Here is a 19,720-nt window from a genome sequence, read left to right on the forward strand (position 1 = left end):
CAAATAAATATATGACTCAACTGATATTCAATTTAACTCTGACAACTAGGTATGTATATCATATACATGCTATGAAACACATGATTATACTAAGTACTCCTGTTCAGTGTCACAACATTTTCGGTAAGTAAATCAGTGCTAGTTTGTAAGTGAGTAAGTAGTACTAACAAGGTGGTTATGAGGTATTGTAGATTAGCCAATTTACGTTGTCTGGTAGTCGGTTTTAGGCCCGCTGGTGCTGGGTGAGTGTTAGTACTTACGTTTGCAGACGCTATCCGAGCAGTAGGCGTTGGTCGGACAGTCGCCGGTGACCTGACAGGGGACGGGCAACGGCTTACAGCCGGCCACCCGGTCGGCGGGTTGGCCGTCGTAGCCGCTGCGGCATGCACACTGCGCCACATGGCCCTTCGGAATACATTCCGCATTGGGGCCACATTGCAGCTGGGCACAGACATCGCGGCACTTGGCCACCCCATTGGATTTGGTGCATGCGGCATGCGGGGGACAGTCCTCGTTGGTCTCGCACTCGACGGAGCTGCGGCAGCCCTCGTTGTACGGATCACCAACGAGGCCCGGGGGACAGGTGCACTTGTACGACCCCCTCGCGTTCCGGCAACGTGCTCCGGGTCCGCACGGAGCGTCCCGGCAAAAGTCGATGACATCGCAACGCACCCGCGGATCTCCACTGAATCCGGGTTGGCAGTGGCACACCTGCTGGTGGTGCTCGGTGGTGCAGAGGGCATTCTCTCCGCACGGTTGTCCGATCAGGCAGGCAATCTTGCACATGTGGTTGTCGCAGCTCTTGTCATTCGAGCAATCCTCGTCGCTGTTGCACTCGATCTTGCGGCATCCGGACTTGGCGTCCCCGAAGAATCCCTCCTTGCAGAGGCAATCGGGGGCATGGGAACGGGCCACACACTCGGCATTCCTACCGCAGGCAGCGCGACCCAGGCAGACGGACTCACACCTGGCTCGTCCATAGGCGTCACTTAGACAGGTCTCGTCCTCGCCACACTCGCTATCCGCCCGGCACTCCAGCTCCTTGGTGCAAATGTTGTTCGAGCAGAACTGGAACTGCGGACAGGTGGAGTTCGACTTGCAGGTGCCCTGGCAGACGCCCTGCAGGCACAACTGCTCCGAGATGCAATCGCGATTGGTGCTACACAGGGGACTGCAGATGCCGTGGGAGCAGATGCTTCCCTGGGCACACTGACCATCCTGCTGGCAGTACTGCAGCTGCACGCATCCTAACTTGGCGTCTCCGGTGCTGCCCGCCTCACAGGAGCACACTCCGATGTGGTTCTGCACCGAGCAACGGGCCTGAGCCCCACAGGCATTGGGCAGTGAGCAGGGATCGATGCACTTGGCGTCCAGGCAGGCCTTCTCTCCGGAGCAGTCATCATTGTCCGAGCACTCAATGTGCACACACTCGATGGTGGGATCTCCGCGAGAATTCAGGGGACATGTGCAAATAGCTTGGTGGGATTGGGCCTGGCAGCTGGCATTCAAGCCGCAGGCATTCTGTCGTTCGCAGGGACTTCGGCATCGGGAATTCTGGCAACTGGCCGAGGCGGGACAGTCTGCATCACTCAGGCACTCATTGGGGTCCCGACATCCAGCCTGCAGGGGATCTCCGATCAATCCCTCGGGGCACTGACAGTTGTAGCTGCCCGGCAAGTTGTTGCAGAAGGCGGTGCTGTGGCATGGCTGCGACAGGCACTCATTGATGTCCTCGCATATTCCGTTGACCAACTGGTATCCCTCGTAGCAGGCACAAACGGCCTTGTGGTCCGCCACCTGGCAATTACCCTTGCCGCAGCTGGTCAGATCGCAGGGTTTGATGCAACGATTGGTTTCCGCATCGCAGGCACGATCTCCGGCACAGTCCACATGGTCGATGCACTCCACCTTGAAGCAACCCACGCCGGTGTCGTTGGGGTCACCCAAGAATCCAGCCGGACAGCTGCATAGCGCCTCGTGTCCCTCCGACTGGCAGTGGGCATTGGCCCCGCAAACAGTTTGCAGGCAGGGATCCGAGCACTTGCCATGAATGCAGGCCAGATTGTTGGCACAGTCGTCGGGCTTGTGGCATTGTCTGGGCTGGGCGCATCCCTGCTGGCCGTAGCCATCGCCGACAGTTCCTTCGGGGCAGGCACATCGATAGGTTCCTGGGAGGTTTTCGCACCGGGCACTGGCATGGCACGGCTGCTCCGTGCACTCGTCAATATCGGAGCATCCGAATGGGGTGCCAATGAAGCCAGTGGCGCACTTGCACTTTCCGGTCAGACACAACTCGGTGGGCGGGCAGTCGGCATCGGACTCACATCCTGGCTGGCACGTCCTGTCCGTGTTGCAGATCTCCCCGGCCAAACAGTTGTTGCTGGTGTAGCACACCTTGCGGCACACCTGTTGATAGCAACGTTCGCCAACCGCACAGGCGGAGGTCTTGGTGCAGGGCAGATTGCACTGGTTTCCGATGCACATGTGCCCATTGGGACACTGGTTGGTGGCCAAGCAGGGAGCCGGCACTCGCACGCATCCCTGTTCCGGGGTGGGGTTGCCCTCGAAGCCTTCCGGACAGCTGCACTGGCTCCGGTGCTGGGCAATGCTGCACAGGGCATTCGGACCACAGCTGCTGGCCGACTGACAGGGGTTCAGGCACTTGTTCTCGATGCAGGACTGATCCTGTTTGCACTCCTTGTTGCTGCGACAACCGATGGTGCAGTGACCCTCGACGCAGGCTAGTCCACTGCCGCACTGGCTGTGGTCCAGACAGGCCACCACGCAGACGTTCTTCAGGCAGCTCTCGCCATCGGAGCAATCCTGCGAGTCCCGGCACGCAATGCGGCACTGTCCGTTGTAGCACAACGCTCCTCCGCAGTCGACATCGGTGAGGCAGTTCGATATAGTGCGCGCACATCCATCCTTGGCCGTATCGGAGACAGGCTGGAAGCGCAGGGGACAACTGCAGACGGGTTTCCTGTTGACCACCTTGCACTCAGCATTTGATCCGCAGGCGTTGTCGCAGGGATTCTGGCATCTTCCGCCAGCGCAGATTGTGTTGGCTGGGCAATCGGCATCTCCATTGGGGCACTGACCATCTGGACGACAGCCCGATCCCTTGGGATCGCCGACAAAGAGCGGCGGACACTTGCAGACGGGTCCTTCCGGGGTGACCTCACAAATGGCCGAGGCATGGCAGGTTCCGGCCGCACAGCCACCTTGCTTGGTGCAGGCCACTTCCGGCAACGGGTCTCCCTTGAATCCAGGTGGGCACTGGCAAACGGCCCGATGATCCTCGGCCAGGCAAATGGCATTCTCGCCGCACGACTCCTCGTCGCACACATCGAAGCAGGTGTGTGTCATCCGGTTGCACATCTGGCTGGGTGGACAGTCATGGTTGTAGACACAAGGAACACTCTGGCAGCCATTGAAGGGGTCGTACGGATCGCCGGCAAAGGGTCCAGGTGGACACTGACACTGTGCCTGATGGTTGTTGGTTACGCAAACGGCACGGGGTCCGCACTTGACGGTATCACAGGCAGGACGACAGCCAAGGGTTTGGTTGCCCTCATCCTTGATGCAGGCCTCCGACTCCTGGCACTCGGCATGGTTTTTGCAGTGGTGTTTCTGTGCCGGCTGGCAGCCATTCCTATCGTTCGGGTTACCCACGAATCCGGAGAGACAGTCACATCTTCCCTGGTGCTGACGAGCCAGGCAAACGGAGTTTGCCGGGCAGGTGAAGGCATCGCAGATGGCGACGCACTTGAGCACACCCAAGACATCCGGACGACAGGCGGATGCATCGGGACAATTGGCGTCTCTGGTGCAGTCCGGAAGCGAAGGTTTCTCGCAGGAGGAGACCACTGGGTTCCAGACATAGCTCTCGGCGCAATTGCAAATGGCATGTCCAGCTGTGTTAATCTTGCAGAGCTCGTTGGGTCCGCAGACGACATTGGAACAAAGGTTGATGCACTCACGAGTGCCGTGTGGGCTGGCCTGACATCCAAATCCTCGTTCGCAGTCTAGATCAGATTTACATTTATCCTCCTCCTCGGGGATTGTTCTCTCCGGCTGGCAGCCAACCTGCAGGTTGCTTGGGTTGCCAAAGTATCCATCGGAGCATATGCACGAGGAGCGATGATCCTCGGAGACGCAAAGGGCATTCGGTCCACACTGAATCTTGGAGCAGGCATCCACGCACTTGCGCAGACCCTTGCCCAACTGGAAGCAGATCTCCGAATGGCGGCAGTCCGCATCGTTGCCACACTGACCACGAATGCTGCATCCCTGCACTTGGTCCTGCGGATCTCCAATGTAGCCCATGGGGCAGATGCACTTTCCGGCATCGCAGATGGCCCTGGGGCCACACGAGGCCTGGGAGCAGAGGTTCTTGCACTGGCCCTCCTGGCAACTATACCCATCCGGACACTCCACACGCTCGTTGCACTGGCACTTGTTGGCATCCTGGCAGAACTTGCTCTCAATGGGCTGGCAGCTGCTGTAGGGATTACCAGCATGTCCCGAGAGGCACAGACACTCGAATCCTCCGGCTCTATTTAGACAGGCAGCATTGAGACCACATGGTTTGTTCAGGCACTCGTCCACATCCTGGCAACCGATGTAGGGATTACCACTGAAGCCCTGCGGGCAGAGACAGCTAATGTGATTGCCCGCCGCTCGACACTCCGCATTGGGTCCACAACTATTGGGCTGGCACACGTTCTTGCTCTGCGCTCCACAGCCCTCGTAGGGATTGCCAAAGGTTCCGGGGTTACAGGCACAACGGCTCTGACCCAAACCGTACTCGCAGTGGGCATTCTCTCCGCATCCCGGCGAGCACTTGGCCTGCTCAATGGGCGGCATACAGATCAGATCGGGATTGCCCACAAAGTTCGGTTCGCAGACGCACTTTCCGTTGCTCCTATCGCAGGTGGCTCCGATGCCGCAGACCACGCCCTCACAGCGCTCCTTGCACCTGCCATTGATGCAGATCTGTCGCTCGCCACAGGGCCGGGCGGCCGAGCACTGATCCGTGGAGCAGCTGCCGCCGGGGAAGGGATTGCCCAGCTGTCCTTGCGGACACTTGCAGGTGGGTCCCTCGCTGGTGGGAATGCAGAGGGCGCCGTCGCCACAGATCACGTCCTGGCACTGCGACACACAGTCGCCGTCGCCGTTCTTCACGAATCCCACGCGGCAGCGACACCAGCCCGCATGCTGCTCCGTCTCGCAGTAGGCATTGGATCCACAGAGGAGACTGCTGCATGGACTCACGCAGGTTCCCTCCAGGCAGGCCAGATTACTGGCGCAATCATCGTTGCTCAGGCATTTGCTCTTCACGGTGCTGCTCTCGAAGATGCAGCCACTCTTGTATGGATCTCCGGTGTGGTCCTTGGGGCAAACGCACTGATATCCACCCTTCTTGTTCACACAGTGGGCTCGATAGGCGCATGGAAGATGCGAGCACTCGTCCTCATCCGTGCAGCCCTGCAGGGGATCTCCCTTGAAACCAGCCTCGCACATGCATTGTGGGGGATCCGAGGGCGTACACTTGGCATTGATGCCGCACGGGAAGCGTTCGCAGGGGCTCTTGCACTTGTTGTTGTCCTGCGGATCCAGGAAGTACGGTGGTGGGCACACGCACTCACCCGGCTGGATGCACTTCTCGTTGCTGGCACACTCCTTGTCGGCAGCGCACTTCCTCTGAGCCGGTGCACACAGCCCGTTGTAGGCATCTCCTTGGTACCCCTCTGGGCAATGGCAACTGTAGCTTCCTGGTTTGTTCACGCAGATTGCTCCAAAGGCGCACAGTTTGGAGCCACGTTCCTCGCACTCGTTGACGTCGGCGCAGCTTCCATCCGGCTGCGTTTGATATCCCTTGGGACAAGCGCAGTAACTGACTCCTCCGGCAATCGAAATGCACTCGGCTCCGCTGGGACAGGCCTTTCCACTTGAGCATCCCGAGAGGACACAGCTGTTGCCCACAAGCTTGTACGGCGCCTGACACTGGCACTCCGGCGTATTGCAGACCTCGCACATGAGGAAAGGGTTTCCGGTGTGTCCCTGGGGACAGCGGCACTCGTAGCTACCAGGCAGATTCTTGCAGAGAGCATTCAGTCCGCACGCAGGCTTTCCTCCCCTCTGCCCAGAGCACTCATCCACATCCTGGCACTGGCCATTCTCCGGATTACGCTCGTAACCCTGCTGGCAGATGCACACACTGTTGCCGGTGTACGAGTCTTGGACGCAGCTCTCGCCCGTCGCACACGGATTGGAGTCGGAGCAACCCTCCTTTACCCTAGAGGTAATGCATCCCTCGCGGTAGGGATCTCCATTGGATCCCCCGGGACACTGGCACAGATAGCCTCCGGCTGTATTGGAACAAATGGCCTTCTCCGCGCAGGGGTTAGCCCGGCATTCGTCGATGTCATTACAGCCTCCCGGAAGAGCTGAGTTTCCCGTATATCCAGGAGCACACAGGCACTGGGCCTGTCCGTTGGCCAGCATGCACTGGGCATGTGCTCCACAATTCAGGGCTTCGCAAGGATGACGGCAGTCGTTGCCAATATTCGGTTCGGGGCACAGGCAACGCTTGGTCGCATCACAAATGGAGTTGCCGGGACAGTCCGTGTTGGAGGTGCAGCTCACAATGGGCACACATCTCACACTGGGATCCGGATCGGCAATGGTGTTCTCGGGGCAGCGGCAGGTGTAGCCACCACCTGGTACATTCACGCACTCAGCTCCGGCTCCACATTTGCTGGCCCCCGTGCGGCACTCGTCCACATCCACGCACTTGGCATGCGGATCTCCCGAGAAACCGGGAGGACAGGCACACGTGAATCCTCCAGCGTTGTTCGTGCATGTGGCATTCTGGCCACAACTTCCGAACGGTCCATGCAGCACATCGCACTCATCGATGTCCACACATCCCGCGGCGACGTCGCTTGGGTTGTAGGTCCATCCATCCTCGCACACACAGTACGCTTCGTTTTGATCCGGCTTGCAGTAGGCATGGGCTCCACACCGTACATCCTCGCACGGCTGTTTGCAGGCCATCCTTGGCGGACTGCCCACATACCCGGCCTCGCACTCACAGCTATAGGATCCGGGGGTATTCAAGCACTGGGCATGCGGACCACACACCTCTGTGTGGGTGCGACACTCATCGATGTCCACACAACTGGATCCGATGGGTTCGAAGCCGTCCAAGCAGAAACACTGGTTCTCGATGCACTCCGCATTGTTGGTACAATCGAAGTTACTGCTGCACAGGATGTTCACGTCCACCTGTTCGCAGGCCACCTTGGGATCGGGTTTGCCGTCGTATCCCTGCGGGCACTTGCAATTGTAGCCGGGAACTGCGTTCTCGCATACCGCATGTTGTCCGCAGGGTTTGTCCAGAGCGGTACACTCATCGATATCCACACATCCGCGGAACGGATCACCGGTATAGTCCGGCTTGCAGGTGCACACGAAGCTGCCAACGGTATCCGTGCAGATCGCGTTCTCCCCACACGGATTATCCTGACACTCGTTGATGTCTACGCGATTTCCAGTTCGGTGCAGGGACAGGGGTGTTGGTATGTATTGGTTGATTGGAGAAGGGGCACGCGTGTTCGTTTGCGGATTTCGGGGGGTGAGTTAAATATATTATAATTAATTAAATTAGTATTCAAAACAATACGGAATTGGATGGAAGGTGAGGGAGCATAGCGTGAAGTGGGGGAGCGGGATTGGGTGGGAGATAAAGATACAGAAAACAGTTGAGGAAAGTGGGACTACACGGAGGTACAAATAGGAAGCTGTCTGAAAAGCATGCATCTGCTAGGGAAGCAAATAAGCCAAGCTTGAAGCTTGCAAAACAGCTTGAGGGGCACATATAGCGGGTGTTGGGAAGCAAACACTAAGGTGGCAAGATCCTAAAGGACCTCAGGACTATGCCAACCTTGTGGGCTATTAAAATGCCTGGGCTCTATAAGCAGTGGAATTTAATTTGAACGTCATTGGCAGTTTTAAAGAAGAACTCTAAGATCTGATCAGTATAAATATAAAAAGGGCTTTTCTTTACATAAAAAATTTAAAATAGCGTGACAATATTGAATTAAATTGACAGATTCATCATTCTTTGCATAATTTTTTAGTTCCCTTCTAAGGACACTGTTAAAAGAGCCCAGGCAAAGGCAAAAAGCAGGCAGGATACTAACTCTCGCAGTGCAAATAGCCCTGTCCTTGGAATCCGCTCGGACACAGGCAGCGGTACGAGCCGGGGAAATTGATGCACTTGGCGTTGGTGCCGCACTTGGCCACCCCATCTGGCTGGTTGCACTCGTCGATGTCCAGGCACGCCAGACCGGCGCCCGAGGTCCGCTGGTAGGGCACCACGTCCGTCGCCCCCGGCCCGTAGCCCAGTTGTTGGGGATTCTGGGGCAACTGATCCGCATGCGGATCGTGCTCCAACACAAAGCCAAGGGGACAGCGGCACTGGAAGCTACCGCCCAGGTTCACGCATTCAGCACCCAAACCGCATGGATTGTTAGTGGCGCATTCATCGACATCTGCGGCCGGCGTTAGGCATTAATTTTTGTATTAATGTTGTTGCATTTTGCGGTGCATTAATGTACGAGTTTAATAATAATGTAGGTGTATGTGATGTTTGTTCGTATGTTGAGGGTGCCGCCAATTAAAATTCAAAAGAACGAGTGCAAAAAATAACCAAAATGTAACAATGTCAAACGATGAGATAATCTAATTTTGCCATTCTCTAAGCCCTGCTGTACTCACCCTCGCAGCCGTGCATGGGATCACCGCTGTATCCGTCCGGACACAGGCAGCGGAAGCTGCCGTCCGTGTTCAAACAGTCCGCATTGCGGCCGCAGGGCGAACGGGCGCACTCATCCTGGTCCACGCAGCCCGAATCCGAGCGTCCATCGCCATCGTATCCCGGCGGGCAGTCGCAGCGATAACTGCCCTCGAGATTCGTACATATGGCACCGGGTCCGCAGACGTTCGGGTACGAGCACTCGTCCACATCCTGACAGCCCTCCCGGAACGGATTGTTGCCCACATATCCCTCCGGGCAGGAGCATGTGTAGTTGCCCGGCGTATTGATGCACAGGGCGTTGGGGCCGCAGTTCTCCGGATTGCGGCACTCGTCCACATCCGTGCAGAGAACCTCGCCGTCGCCCTCGTAGCCATCCTTGCACTTGCAGAGGAAGTGCGCCGGCAGGTTGCAGCACTCGGCGTTCTCCACGCATCGCGCTGCTATCGCGGGATCTTGGCATTCGTCAATGTCTGCAAGGACAAGAAAAAAGAGAGCGGAGCTTTGATTAATCGAATGTGCCACGCAACAAATGACAAGTAATTAAAATCCGAACGCAGTGCATTTATCTCCACTCTGAGCATACACCGAGAGGAAAAAGTGTTCCAAATTGCTTTAAAAAAAAAAATTAATTTTTTAAATCCTAATTTTGCTAAAAATATTTTGTATTACATTGCGCGTCACAAAAACCATCAAGGGTTTTTTAAATTATTTACAAAAGTGAGTGAAAGTATGCATCAATACATTCTCTGTCCGTTTTAAAAAAAAAAAATTACATTTGAAAAAATGGGTTTTAGAAATTACATTTTTAAGTGTATTAACCCCCCACAGAAGGCGGACAGAGTCCAATCTCAGCCTCATACTAGAGCTCTACGCATTTTGCCGCTTGAGTGCGCTTTGCTCGCTTTGCAGCCGCACTTCGAGTTAAAATCGCTGCTGGAGTTGGAGCTTTATGTGGATGCATCCAAGATTTGCATGTTACGCATGACATTTCAGTGTCATTTCAGCGGCGTGGCAGCCACTGGTTGCAATGTCACAGCACAGGATGCACCAGTTGCATACGATTTGCATACCAATTGGCAGTGTGGTCAATGTTAATGGGGCAGCCCATTTCCATTCGGAATTTCAAAGCGAAATACATCTCTAGTTTGGAGATATTGTAAAAATTTCATTTCTGTCGTGAGGAATTTAAATACTCTCACGACGAGGGCCTAACTCTTGTGAATCAACTTTATAATGCTGATCATTTTGTGATATATCTTTTACTTTTAAAACTTATTCTGATTAATAAGAATACAATTATTGGTCTACATTTAGAAAATTTTATTTTATAATAATAATAAATAATAATTTCGCAAATTTAGCCAGAAAACAATTAGTAATCATTATAAAGGCAAGAGCATAACCCCATAGCCTATTCCTCATACTGTATAAAATAAATTATATTCTAGCAGCAAGACTTTTTAGAATAAGTAGCCATCCAACATTAGTTAAATACATTCAGAAGAATTCTTAAATTGCATAATCCCATCTAACCTTTCAGCTGAGCCCAGTTTAGCCGCAATCTCTGGTTCTGAATCCGAATCTAAAAGCTCAACTCAGGCGGAAGACTGGCTTAGGATGAGCTGGTGATCAGGGCTTTATGCTCCAATAGCGCGCAGCGCATTGAGAATTCAATATCGCAGACGGTCGGAGCCAATGGAGCGGCAATTTGGCTGGTTGGGATGGGATGGGGTAGGGGATGGAGATGGGGATGGAATGGAAGCGGAGGGCAGCGCTGGGCAGGGCAGGCGGCATCATGGGCATGGGCAGCCGCTCCATCGCAATCTGGGCCCATTAATCATTGGGCCGGCGACCAGGCAAAAGTTGTACATTTATAGCTAATATGACATAAGTACAAAAGTTGGCAAAAGCCAAAGAGAAGGACCCTAGACTTCTAGGCAATGGCTAAAAGGGAGTGAGTGCCTTATAATTACAAGCAGAACGAGTCGGCCCCGTTCAGTTATAATTACTAGTTTTTAGCTTATAAATTAAGAGGATCATCACTCGGCAGCGGCGACGATGCCGAAACTGGTATTTGCTCTTAACAACCGACTGATATGACAGCATTCCATGTTTGGCCGGTTGGTTGCTGCAATTGCAAACTCTGATTACTCAATGTCATCATCCTCGTCGACTCACTCTCAGCCATCCAGACCTGGTCTTGGCCAAATGGCAGTGGCAGTGGCAGCCCAGCGGAGAGTTCTTCTTGCAGAAGCAGGAAGCGTTCTGTGTTCTTCTAAGTTTCAATGTCAGTTTAATTACTTTATGCAATCCGACTGCAAGACGACAGCGGAACAGGGATCGGATTGGATCGGTTTGGATCGGGCCATTGACCAAAGGCTGTCTAATGAACTTAGCACGGCCGTTGCATCTCCTGCCAGAAATGATATTCTCACAGCCCGTTGGACTGCCAGTTACGAGGCTAAGAAGTGTAAATTTAATTTTTGCCTTCACTCAGATTATGTTTTTCTAGCTCCCGCCAATCGTATTTCTATTTTGGCAAAGCTAGTAGGCGTTCTTTTTACCCCTAGCTATCGGATTTGACCGCTTTAAAAGCAATCAAATATGCGTGACTTGATGTGATTAAGCCGAATGATTGCCTGAAATGATGCTGACATAATTCTCGTTGTTGGCCGCCTTAAGCAGGGTCGTCTTCTTGGGTTTCCTGTTCGCCTCTAAATGCTAACCATAATCGTCAGAACGAGACTTGTTCCAAGTGGCATTTTAAAAGGCGGTGATCTGGTCATTAAAACCACACACTCGCACGAATGCAGTAAAAAGGGGGAATGCTTAGAACATTATTATATCTATCTATTTCTAAGCTTCCAATGCCAAAGATACTTTTGTTTCGTGGCAAAGCCTAATTTCGGTTTCGCCTGATGAATTTCATGTTTCCTGTCTGCAGGAAAATTATCTCTAATTTAGTGGTTATTTAAATGTTACTTAACTTTTCATTTGCCAATCATACCTTTGCACTGCTCCAATTAAAACTAATCACAAATCAGACTATTGCAAAAGGCAAAGGCTAATCTATACATGAGCAGTCTGGTCTGGTTGGCGTCTATCTAATAAATTGTGTAATTGTTGGACTAATTAGCATTTGCTGCATTTGTTGCATTTGTTTTTTTTTCGTAGCTGCCTGGGTGAGCAAAACAATTTGAATTATGACATTCGTGCCATAAAGAAGAGATAATATTTACGAGCGGACATGACTTTCATGCTCCACTGCCGGCCAATGATTAGCAGCTCGAATAAATAACAATAATCCCACCTAGAGTCAAAAATGTCTAACAGTTGAACTTGAACTCAAGCTAAAATATACATAACTTGTGGTAAACAAGGTAGTAGAGTAATAAAGAAAACTAAAATTAGTTAACAATTTGTTACGCAATTATGCGTCAATTTTTGCCATGCGACTAAGTATGCTCTGAGATCAAGGTCGGCCCGTAGCAAGTGATGTCAGCCGGATCCAGGCCACTAAACTGGTAAAGCCAAAGCCAAAGCCATGGGTGGCTTTTCTTTCCGATGCCGCCCCTCATTTGTGCGTAAATGTGGCAACACACGCGCGTATAATTAGGCGTGTCAATGCCGACGCTTAAAGCCATTTTCATGCCTTATCAGCGCCGGCTTCGACATGAGAATTAATTGCTGCCATTTTGATATGCAAAAAGTGCAAAGTACTTGGCAAAAAAAAAAAAAAATTACTCTACAAAGAGGCCTAAACTAAAAAGCCACAGCAACGGATCGAGGTGTCTATATTCTGACCAAAACTAAAAACAAGCCAGGAACAAGCTAACATGGGAGGCCGAAGCTGGAATTACCCTAAAGGTAGTTTGGTGTTAGCTTCAGAAAAATAACTTATTACTTTAAAAAAATTTAAAATTTTAGAATATTATTTTTCTCATAGCAATATTTTTAAAAAACAAATCTATTCCTGTTTGCTCCGCTCATTATTATTCACACGACTTTACAAAGGGCTTACAATAAAAGAAGATAAATATTGTCTCAAAGACACCACTTTATAATCTCCGACTGATAGCTATTAATTCTCATGGTCCATAGATCGTTCAAGCTTAAATCTTAATACCCTCCAGAAAGGGTATTTAAAAAAAACGGAACGAAAAACTGGCAATGCTTATCAACGGACGTTGATCTCCAACTGGTACGTTGCCCGACCCAAGTCGGCGGATTGAAGTTGGTGTCGGTTTTGGCTTTGGTTTCGGTTTCGGCTTGGGAGCGGGACAAGGAGATGGCGATGGAGATGGAGCTGTTGTTGGAGCTGCAGCTGGAGATGGAGATGGAACAGTGCCGTTTGGGGCTTTTGAGGACAGGCGGCAATAAGCGCCGACAACGCTACCGCCTCGAAAATCTCGAATCTCGAGACCCCAAACCCCGAACCCCAAAACCGAAGAACTGAGGAGTGAGCTGAGACTGTGACGGCGTTGCTACGTGGGCACAATCTATTTTATCCGTTTTAATGATCTGCCCCAGTTAGCGAAACGAAAGGGAGCAGCCGCCGTTGGTGAACGTGCCTGGTTAGGAGCTGGAGCGGACCAGTCGATAAAACTTATTGCTGTATTTGCGCCTTGTTGTCTTTTGGCGCTGGCCAAGTGGAAATAAATTTTAGCACTCAGCTCGAGAGGCTCACTCCATTTATTGCATGGCAAATGCATTAGAAGGATAGATGGCTATGGACCCACTCTCTCTCTGCGTGAGTATATTTCATTTTTCCAATAGTCATTGCATAACTGGACTTTTCCGATGCTTTGCTATGCGATGCGTTAACGAAGCCATCGCCATCGCCATCGTCATTGCTATCGAACGCATTTGAGTTATGAACATAAAATAATGCGCCACAGAGTCTGAAACAGGTGTTGCCACAAACCACCGTTAGATGCATAAAAAGGAAAAAAGAAAAAAAAAAAAATTGCCAAATGCGAAACAGGAAAACAGGTAGATCTACCTTTTGGCCAAACACTCGCACACACACACACCGCAGCACGCAAAAAATGTGTCTCTGAACCGGCGAAGAGTGGGTTTGTCAGGCCAAGAGCAGTGTGATTGGTTGCTAAGTTTATTGGGTGAACTTGATGCAGAAACTGGATTTACATAACGCTGGGGGACATCTCAAATCTTATGAAAAGCCTGCGAGTTGCAGGATGATTGCAAGTCCTACCTGCTCTTAGCGGAAATTTATTTCACAGAAGAATTAAGTCTCACCTTAAATTACTTTTATTGCTGGGAAAGACGGTTTATTTCTACTCGTAATATGATCTTTTTTATAGGCGGAAAAATAGAGTGTGAAAAAATACATTTTTATAAATTCTATATAACATTTAGGAACTTTTAAATTTATTTTATTTTATTGCTGGGAAAATCGGTTTAATTGTGGTCGTAATGGGTTTTCATAGAAGGCTTGATTCTAAGTGCTAAATAAACGAAAATTTGTAAATTTAATTGTTTAGAAATCTTCCAAAAAACAATTCTTTTTTTTAAGACTAACAAACGTCAAATATTATTACTTATTTATTTCTGGTAAGCTATCAGTTTATATCTTGTGATTATCTCTAATCAGGACATGTATCTCACAAATTTAATGGCACACATTCATATTAATTTCACTCTTTCATATGCAAAGGGGTACAATTACAAGCAAAAATATGCCAGGCTATTAAATTAACGCATGCTAGTGCAATCTGATGTACTATCTATATCATAGAACTATGCAATCAGCTACTGGTACTGCCTACATTTAATTGTGTATTTAAGAGCATTCGCTATGGGAAACGGAGTGCGTGCCCCTGATGAAGATTCAACTATTCCACGCACATGTGCAGATGGCGAGTAAAACTTTCTCATCGCATTTAAAACTAATTCAGATGATTACAGACAATTGGGGGTTCTATTCTGTTCGGTTGCTTTGGGGTCTGGTTCTAGCTTTAGTTCTGGGTCTCGAGAAGGGCCCTGTGCCCAATGCAATGTGGCGGGCGCAATCATGCCATCGTGAATAATATGCGAGAAAAGTTCTATAGAAAAGAATTAGATAATGCGACTGAAATGCGATGCCGTCGTTACACGTCGCTGCTCGGAATTTATGCATGCCTGCCGCTGGATGGGACTGGGATTGGGATTGGGACTCTCTCGGGGCTGGCTCCTCCACATCAGTCGTCACATGTAATCTAGAATCTTGGCAACGTCTTCATACTTAGTGGGGTAATGTCAGGGTGTCTGTGAAATTTGCGCTCGTTATCGCATTGCATCGAATGCAGGTGGGGCGTGGCAGGCAGGGGCTTTTCTCCCCCTTCGTTATCCATCCGCTGGGAGGAGTGTTGAAAGTTCTGGCGTGTCCATGTTCGGGGTCAGATTACATGACACTGATTCCTCGCCTAACAGACGGCCAGCCACGATGGGTTGCATGGCGCGAAAGCATTGCCACAAATGCCGTGGCTTTTTATTGTTCGGTTTCCCCAATCCAGGCATCCAACCATTATCACCGCCATCATCATCTCCTATTGAGAATGGACTCTCGGACTGAACTACTTGGGTTCGAGTATGTGGCGGGGGAACGAAAGATATAACCTATTCGTTCACTTTTCTAGTTATTATTGCTGCACTTCGATTCGTTCTTCTTTGGTTTTTGTGATGCCATCATGTGTTTTTATTACGTAACATTAGCCGCAGTCCAATTACGGCAGCCGGTTTCACACTGTCATATACTCTGCACTCCAACTCGTAGTCGCCGTCGCCCATATGGGGAAACAGGTGCGCCAGATCCCGGAGAGTTCTATCATCTGGCTTTTTGGGCCCCTGCTGTGCGGCACTTAGGCTAACGAGCAAATGGAACCGACCCCATGATCGAAACTGTAGCAGATCGGGCGGAAACTGATTGAGATATTTCGGAATTCGTTTGGCCAGGCCTTCAGAAACTCCAACCTGGGATTAGATTTGCCGCTTGTGGCTCTCTAATCTGCTCCACAGCCTTGCCACAAAGCACTCAAGTGTAATCGCTACACGGTCATTATTATTACCTCGCAAATAAGTATTACTCTATTCTGGCTGAGAAAGCTTTCATATTATTGTCTGGCGCGTCTTTTGTTACATTTTCAGCATTGGAGGCTGGGCACTTGAGACGTCTTATGACTGGGAATGGCACAAACCGTTAGGCCAAACTACAAAAACGACCCATGTCTGGGCTAAAAAGAGACGTTGACGGAAGTACAAAACGGCAAACAACAATCATCTGTGCAATGGCTGGTTGGCTGGTCAGTCATTATGCTAACTAACACAATGAAACTAAGACGGAGGCTGTGTACTAAGGGTACACAGGAAAAAAAACTTGAAATATATTAGGCATCCCAATCTAGATCAGATAATTCGAATTCATCTTAAATTTGTGGAATAAAATTTTAGTCTTTAAAATGATATGAATATATTCAAAAGAATTCAATTGTGGACAAACAGACACATTATTAGTTTAAAATTGTATAATAAATATATCATGATTGAAAAAACAAATGGTTTTAACGGGCATGCCAAACCTGAACCTCCCTTTATCTCTAAAACTCCATCTATGTAGAAGTATAAACTTAAACCACTAAAAAACCGGAGGATTTATATGCCTTAAACCTTTTATGTGAGATAGATAGTTTGGTTTGATATTAAATTAAAATAGTTATGTTTCTGTGTATAACTTACCTTCACAATGGAAGCCATTGCCGCGATAGCCCGGAAAGCAGGTACACGTAAAGCTGCCCAGTGTGTTTGTGCAATGGGCGAACACGTCGCACGGCCGCTGTTTGCATTCGTTCTCATCTGCGGGCGGGAATTTGGGGAGGGGGGTTTTAACGGTTATGTTAGCTAGGACTAAACACAATCAGACTCACCTTTGTCCACGCAATTGCAACCGCCGTAGCCGTCATTGCAATGGCAGACGCCGTTCAAACACGCGCCATGTGTGCACTGGGTGCCATCCTTATCACAGTCATCTGCATCATCGGAAAAAACACGATCAGGCGTTAGGCAAACCCATTAAGCTTTCAAGCGAGATTCGCGCGAAGATACTCACTTGTGCATTTGAGCTCTTTGCTCAGCTCATCGGCACCCAGAAAACAATCTTGGGTGCCGTCGCATAGTTTCGATAGGTTGAATAGCTGCAAATATTCGGTGGACTCGTTGACTTGGCAGCCAAAGTAGCCATTCTCGAGGTTCAGGTAAAAGACCTCGCCGCGAAACCGACTATTCGCCCTCAAGTTCGTCTTGAATGGTTGCGGTTGTTGTGAATATTGTGAATGTACCTGCAAGCACACAATAAAATTGAATTAGTTTATTGCACGTCATAAAACGAGGAAGTTTAAAACGCCCTCATAGACAGTCACCTTTAAAATAACTCTCATTGGAATTCTATTCAAATTATTTAAAGGAATTTTGTAAATGGAAGAACGCAAAAAAGTATCTAGCACATAACATTTTCATAATATAATCCTTCAACCACATAAAAATATGAAGACTCAATGCGAACAAAAAAGCTTTGAATAAACCCTGCTACCAATAAAAAGTATTTATATGAGAAAATAAAAGTTTTAGTGGAACATCATGTTCTTAGTGCATGTATCGTGTTTCAAAGAACAAAGGGTTGAGCCTTTTCCTCATGCCAACCTTCGCTGCAACCTCATTTCGTAGATCATAGTATTTAAGGGGACCCAGCTGGTTTCGCTAAACTAATTTAAATTCAAATTAGATACAGCAAGCTTAGCAGGCGTAGCAGGCGTAGCAGGCGTAGCACCGGCAGCGCTTCTTCAGATTTCTCAACCCGATGTGGTCCATATGGGTACGACTATAGATATAGACACACCAGCCCACCAGGCCCATTCTCCACCATACTGTGGCCGTTTTTGTTGTTCCGCCGCCACTTAATTGTTACACTTGGCTGATTTTACTTTTAGCAAAACAAAAGTTGTTCGCCGCTTGCCATATTTTCTTGGCCAAAACTCTGGCGACTGGCTGGCAGCTCAAGTGTTTGTGTTTTCTGTTTTGCCAGCATTAGATAGCTGACTGGGAAACAAGTTTGTCACTTAAGACCTTTTTGTGCTCCAGCGAAAATGAATTAAAACAAGTTTCTATACATGTATACGTATTGTCGCATTGCCGTTGTTATACATATACGATTGTACTTCTATTTTTGTAGCCTGTTCAATTTGACTTCCTACGTTCAAATATATTTATTAAGTGGTTAGATCAGATTTGGAAACGGTTTAAATATTTGTAAAACAAGATAAAGGTGAGTTGCTAGTAGTTTCTTCAATAAATAACAGAATCGAATGCCTCAAGTACCTGAAAGTTTCTTTTAATGATTACTGCACATTTTTATGCTTTACTTTTCGTTGTATGGGATTTTACTGTTTAGACCATGTTAAAATGACTGGTTTTAAAGACTTTATTACTAACTTTTTATAGATTTGTGTTGATTTATGGGATACAATTTTAAGATTATTAAAGCCTTTCTAGCGATAAATTTTGTACTACTCGTATATTGCTTGCTTTTTATTATTTATTATCAAGAAAAAAATATTTTTTTCCTATATACACCATTAATTCATTGCAGGGTTCAGTGTCTCAATTAAGGAGGAAACCTCAGCAAGAACCACAGAAAATTTTCCAAGTTCCGGCCAATTTTTTTTTTGCCTTTTGTTGTGGGAGTCTAATAAGGTAGGGAGGCCATAAGAAAAAAAAAAAAAAAAAAAGGCGGCTTAAATTGCTCTACGACCCTGCCGTGGAAGGTGTGAACATGAGGCACTGGCTGTCAAGTTCAAGTTTAGCCGCGAATTGTTTTAGGCAGATTCTTATCGGGAGGAAGACGAGGAGTAGCACCCGCATGGGCTCCCCCATGTTCTATGGAGCTTTAGAGTTTCAATTGCTTTTGCGGTGTGTGCTTTGTGCCCACTTCACGCCATGCAACGCTAACGGCCTTGCTAAACAATAGATTCCGTCGTCTCTGCGACTTTTATCAATTGACAGGCGGCACAATGAGCACCACATGCACTCAACTGAGGCGGCAATACTATGGAACAAACGGCGATGCAACAATTAAAGGCGTGCGAGCGAAGATGTGCGAAGCCGATGTGGATGCTGATGCTACTGATGCCTCCTCCTCTACTCATGACGACGACGACGACGATGATGATGATGATGCGACTGCTGAAAGCTCCCATGACATTGAGCGGCGTGCCAGCCAGCGACTACAATGCGCAATTTTTCGTAGCCAAGCTTGTTAACAGGCGCAATGACAACGGCAGACAGATGACGACGTTGCACGTCAACGCTCAAGTGCATATCCGTTATAACTGTCGATGGGCATTAACTCTGCTTTATTTTGCAAAATCTTAGTTAGTCCTGTTAGTTTTGTCTGCAAGATTGTCTAGCTTCCTCGTTAAAATAAACTTAAACAAACTAATATTACCTATTACCTATTACCTAATATTACTAATTTAGTTAACATAAAAAGCTGAGCTAGTGTCTAAAACAAAGTTACTTCTAAAGTATTTTACCAAGATTTATTATTTACAAAAAACAAAATATGTTTATATTTGAACATTTTTATTTGCAAATAAGGAGTGGCCATAAAAGTAAAGTTCATCAAATCTATTTGAACTTTCGCCAGGCATTTACAAATATTGACTTTAAATCAACAAAAACTTTCGGCAACCAGCAAGTTCGTTGCCTGAGTCTTTTCTTTGGAGCAAAAAAAAAATCACAAAAACTCACAATTAATTATGATCCCATCTAGCTAATCAAATGAATTATGACTGCCTCGCATTAATCGAGTTCCAAGGCACAAAGCAAATCCAAAAATGAATCCCG

The 19,720-nt window shown here is 48.8% G+C and overlaps 1 protein-coding gene and 1 long non-coding RNA gene across 51 annotated transcripts in view; one reads left to right on the forward strand and one right to left on the reverse strand.

Annotated features, from left to right (window-relative positions):
• LOC128263194 (uncharacterized) overlaps nucleotides 1-19,720 on the reverse strand; it is a 131,314-nt gene that overhangs the window by 75,259 nt on the left and 36,335 nt on the right. For 42 of the 50 annotated variants that reach the window (XM_052997963.1, XM_052997964.1, XM_052997960.1 and 39 more), the window contains 6 exons: nucleotides 16,929-17,157; nucleotides 16,747-16,848; nucleotides 16,559-16,675; nucleotides 8,785-9,294; nucleotides 8,208-8,558; nucleotides 261-7,544 (listed from right to left, as the gene is read on the reverse strand). In XM_052997963.1, coding sequence (XP_052853923.1) covers nucleotides 261-7,544; nucleotides 8,208-8,558; nucleotides 8,785-9,294; nucleotides 16,559-16,675; nucleotides 16,747-16,848; nucleotides 16,929-17,157 — 8,593 coding nt within the window. The remainder of the gene's footprint in view (nucleotides 1-260; nucleotides 7,545-8,207; nucleotides 8,559-8,784; nucleotides 9,295-16,558; nucleotides 16,676-16,746; nucleotides 16,849-16,928; nucleotides 17,158-19,720) is intronic. The other 8 variants (XM_052998013.1, XM_052997997.1, XM_052998008.1 and 5 more) reach the window with 2 other exon arrangements.
• Nucleotides 12,319-13,940, forward strand: LOC128263244 (uncharacterized). The gene is made up of 3 exons (XR_008268424.1): nucleotides 12,319-12,691; nucleotides 12,926-13,574; nucleotides 13,654-13,940. It is a non-coding gene; the product is annotated as an uncharacterized LOC128263244 (long non-coding RNA).

Source organism: Drosophila gunungcola, unplaced genomic scaffold (genome assembly GCF_025200985.1).
Source record: "Drosophila gunungcola strain Sukarami unplaced genomic scaffold, Dgunungcola_SK_2 000001F, whole genome shotgun sequence".
Taxonomy (NCBI): Eukaryota; Metazoa; Arthropoda; class Insecta; order Diptera; family Drosophilidae; genus Drosophila; species Drosophila gunungcola.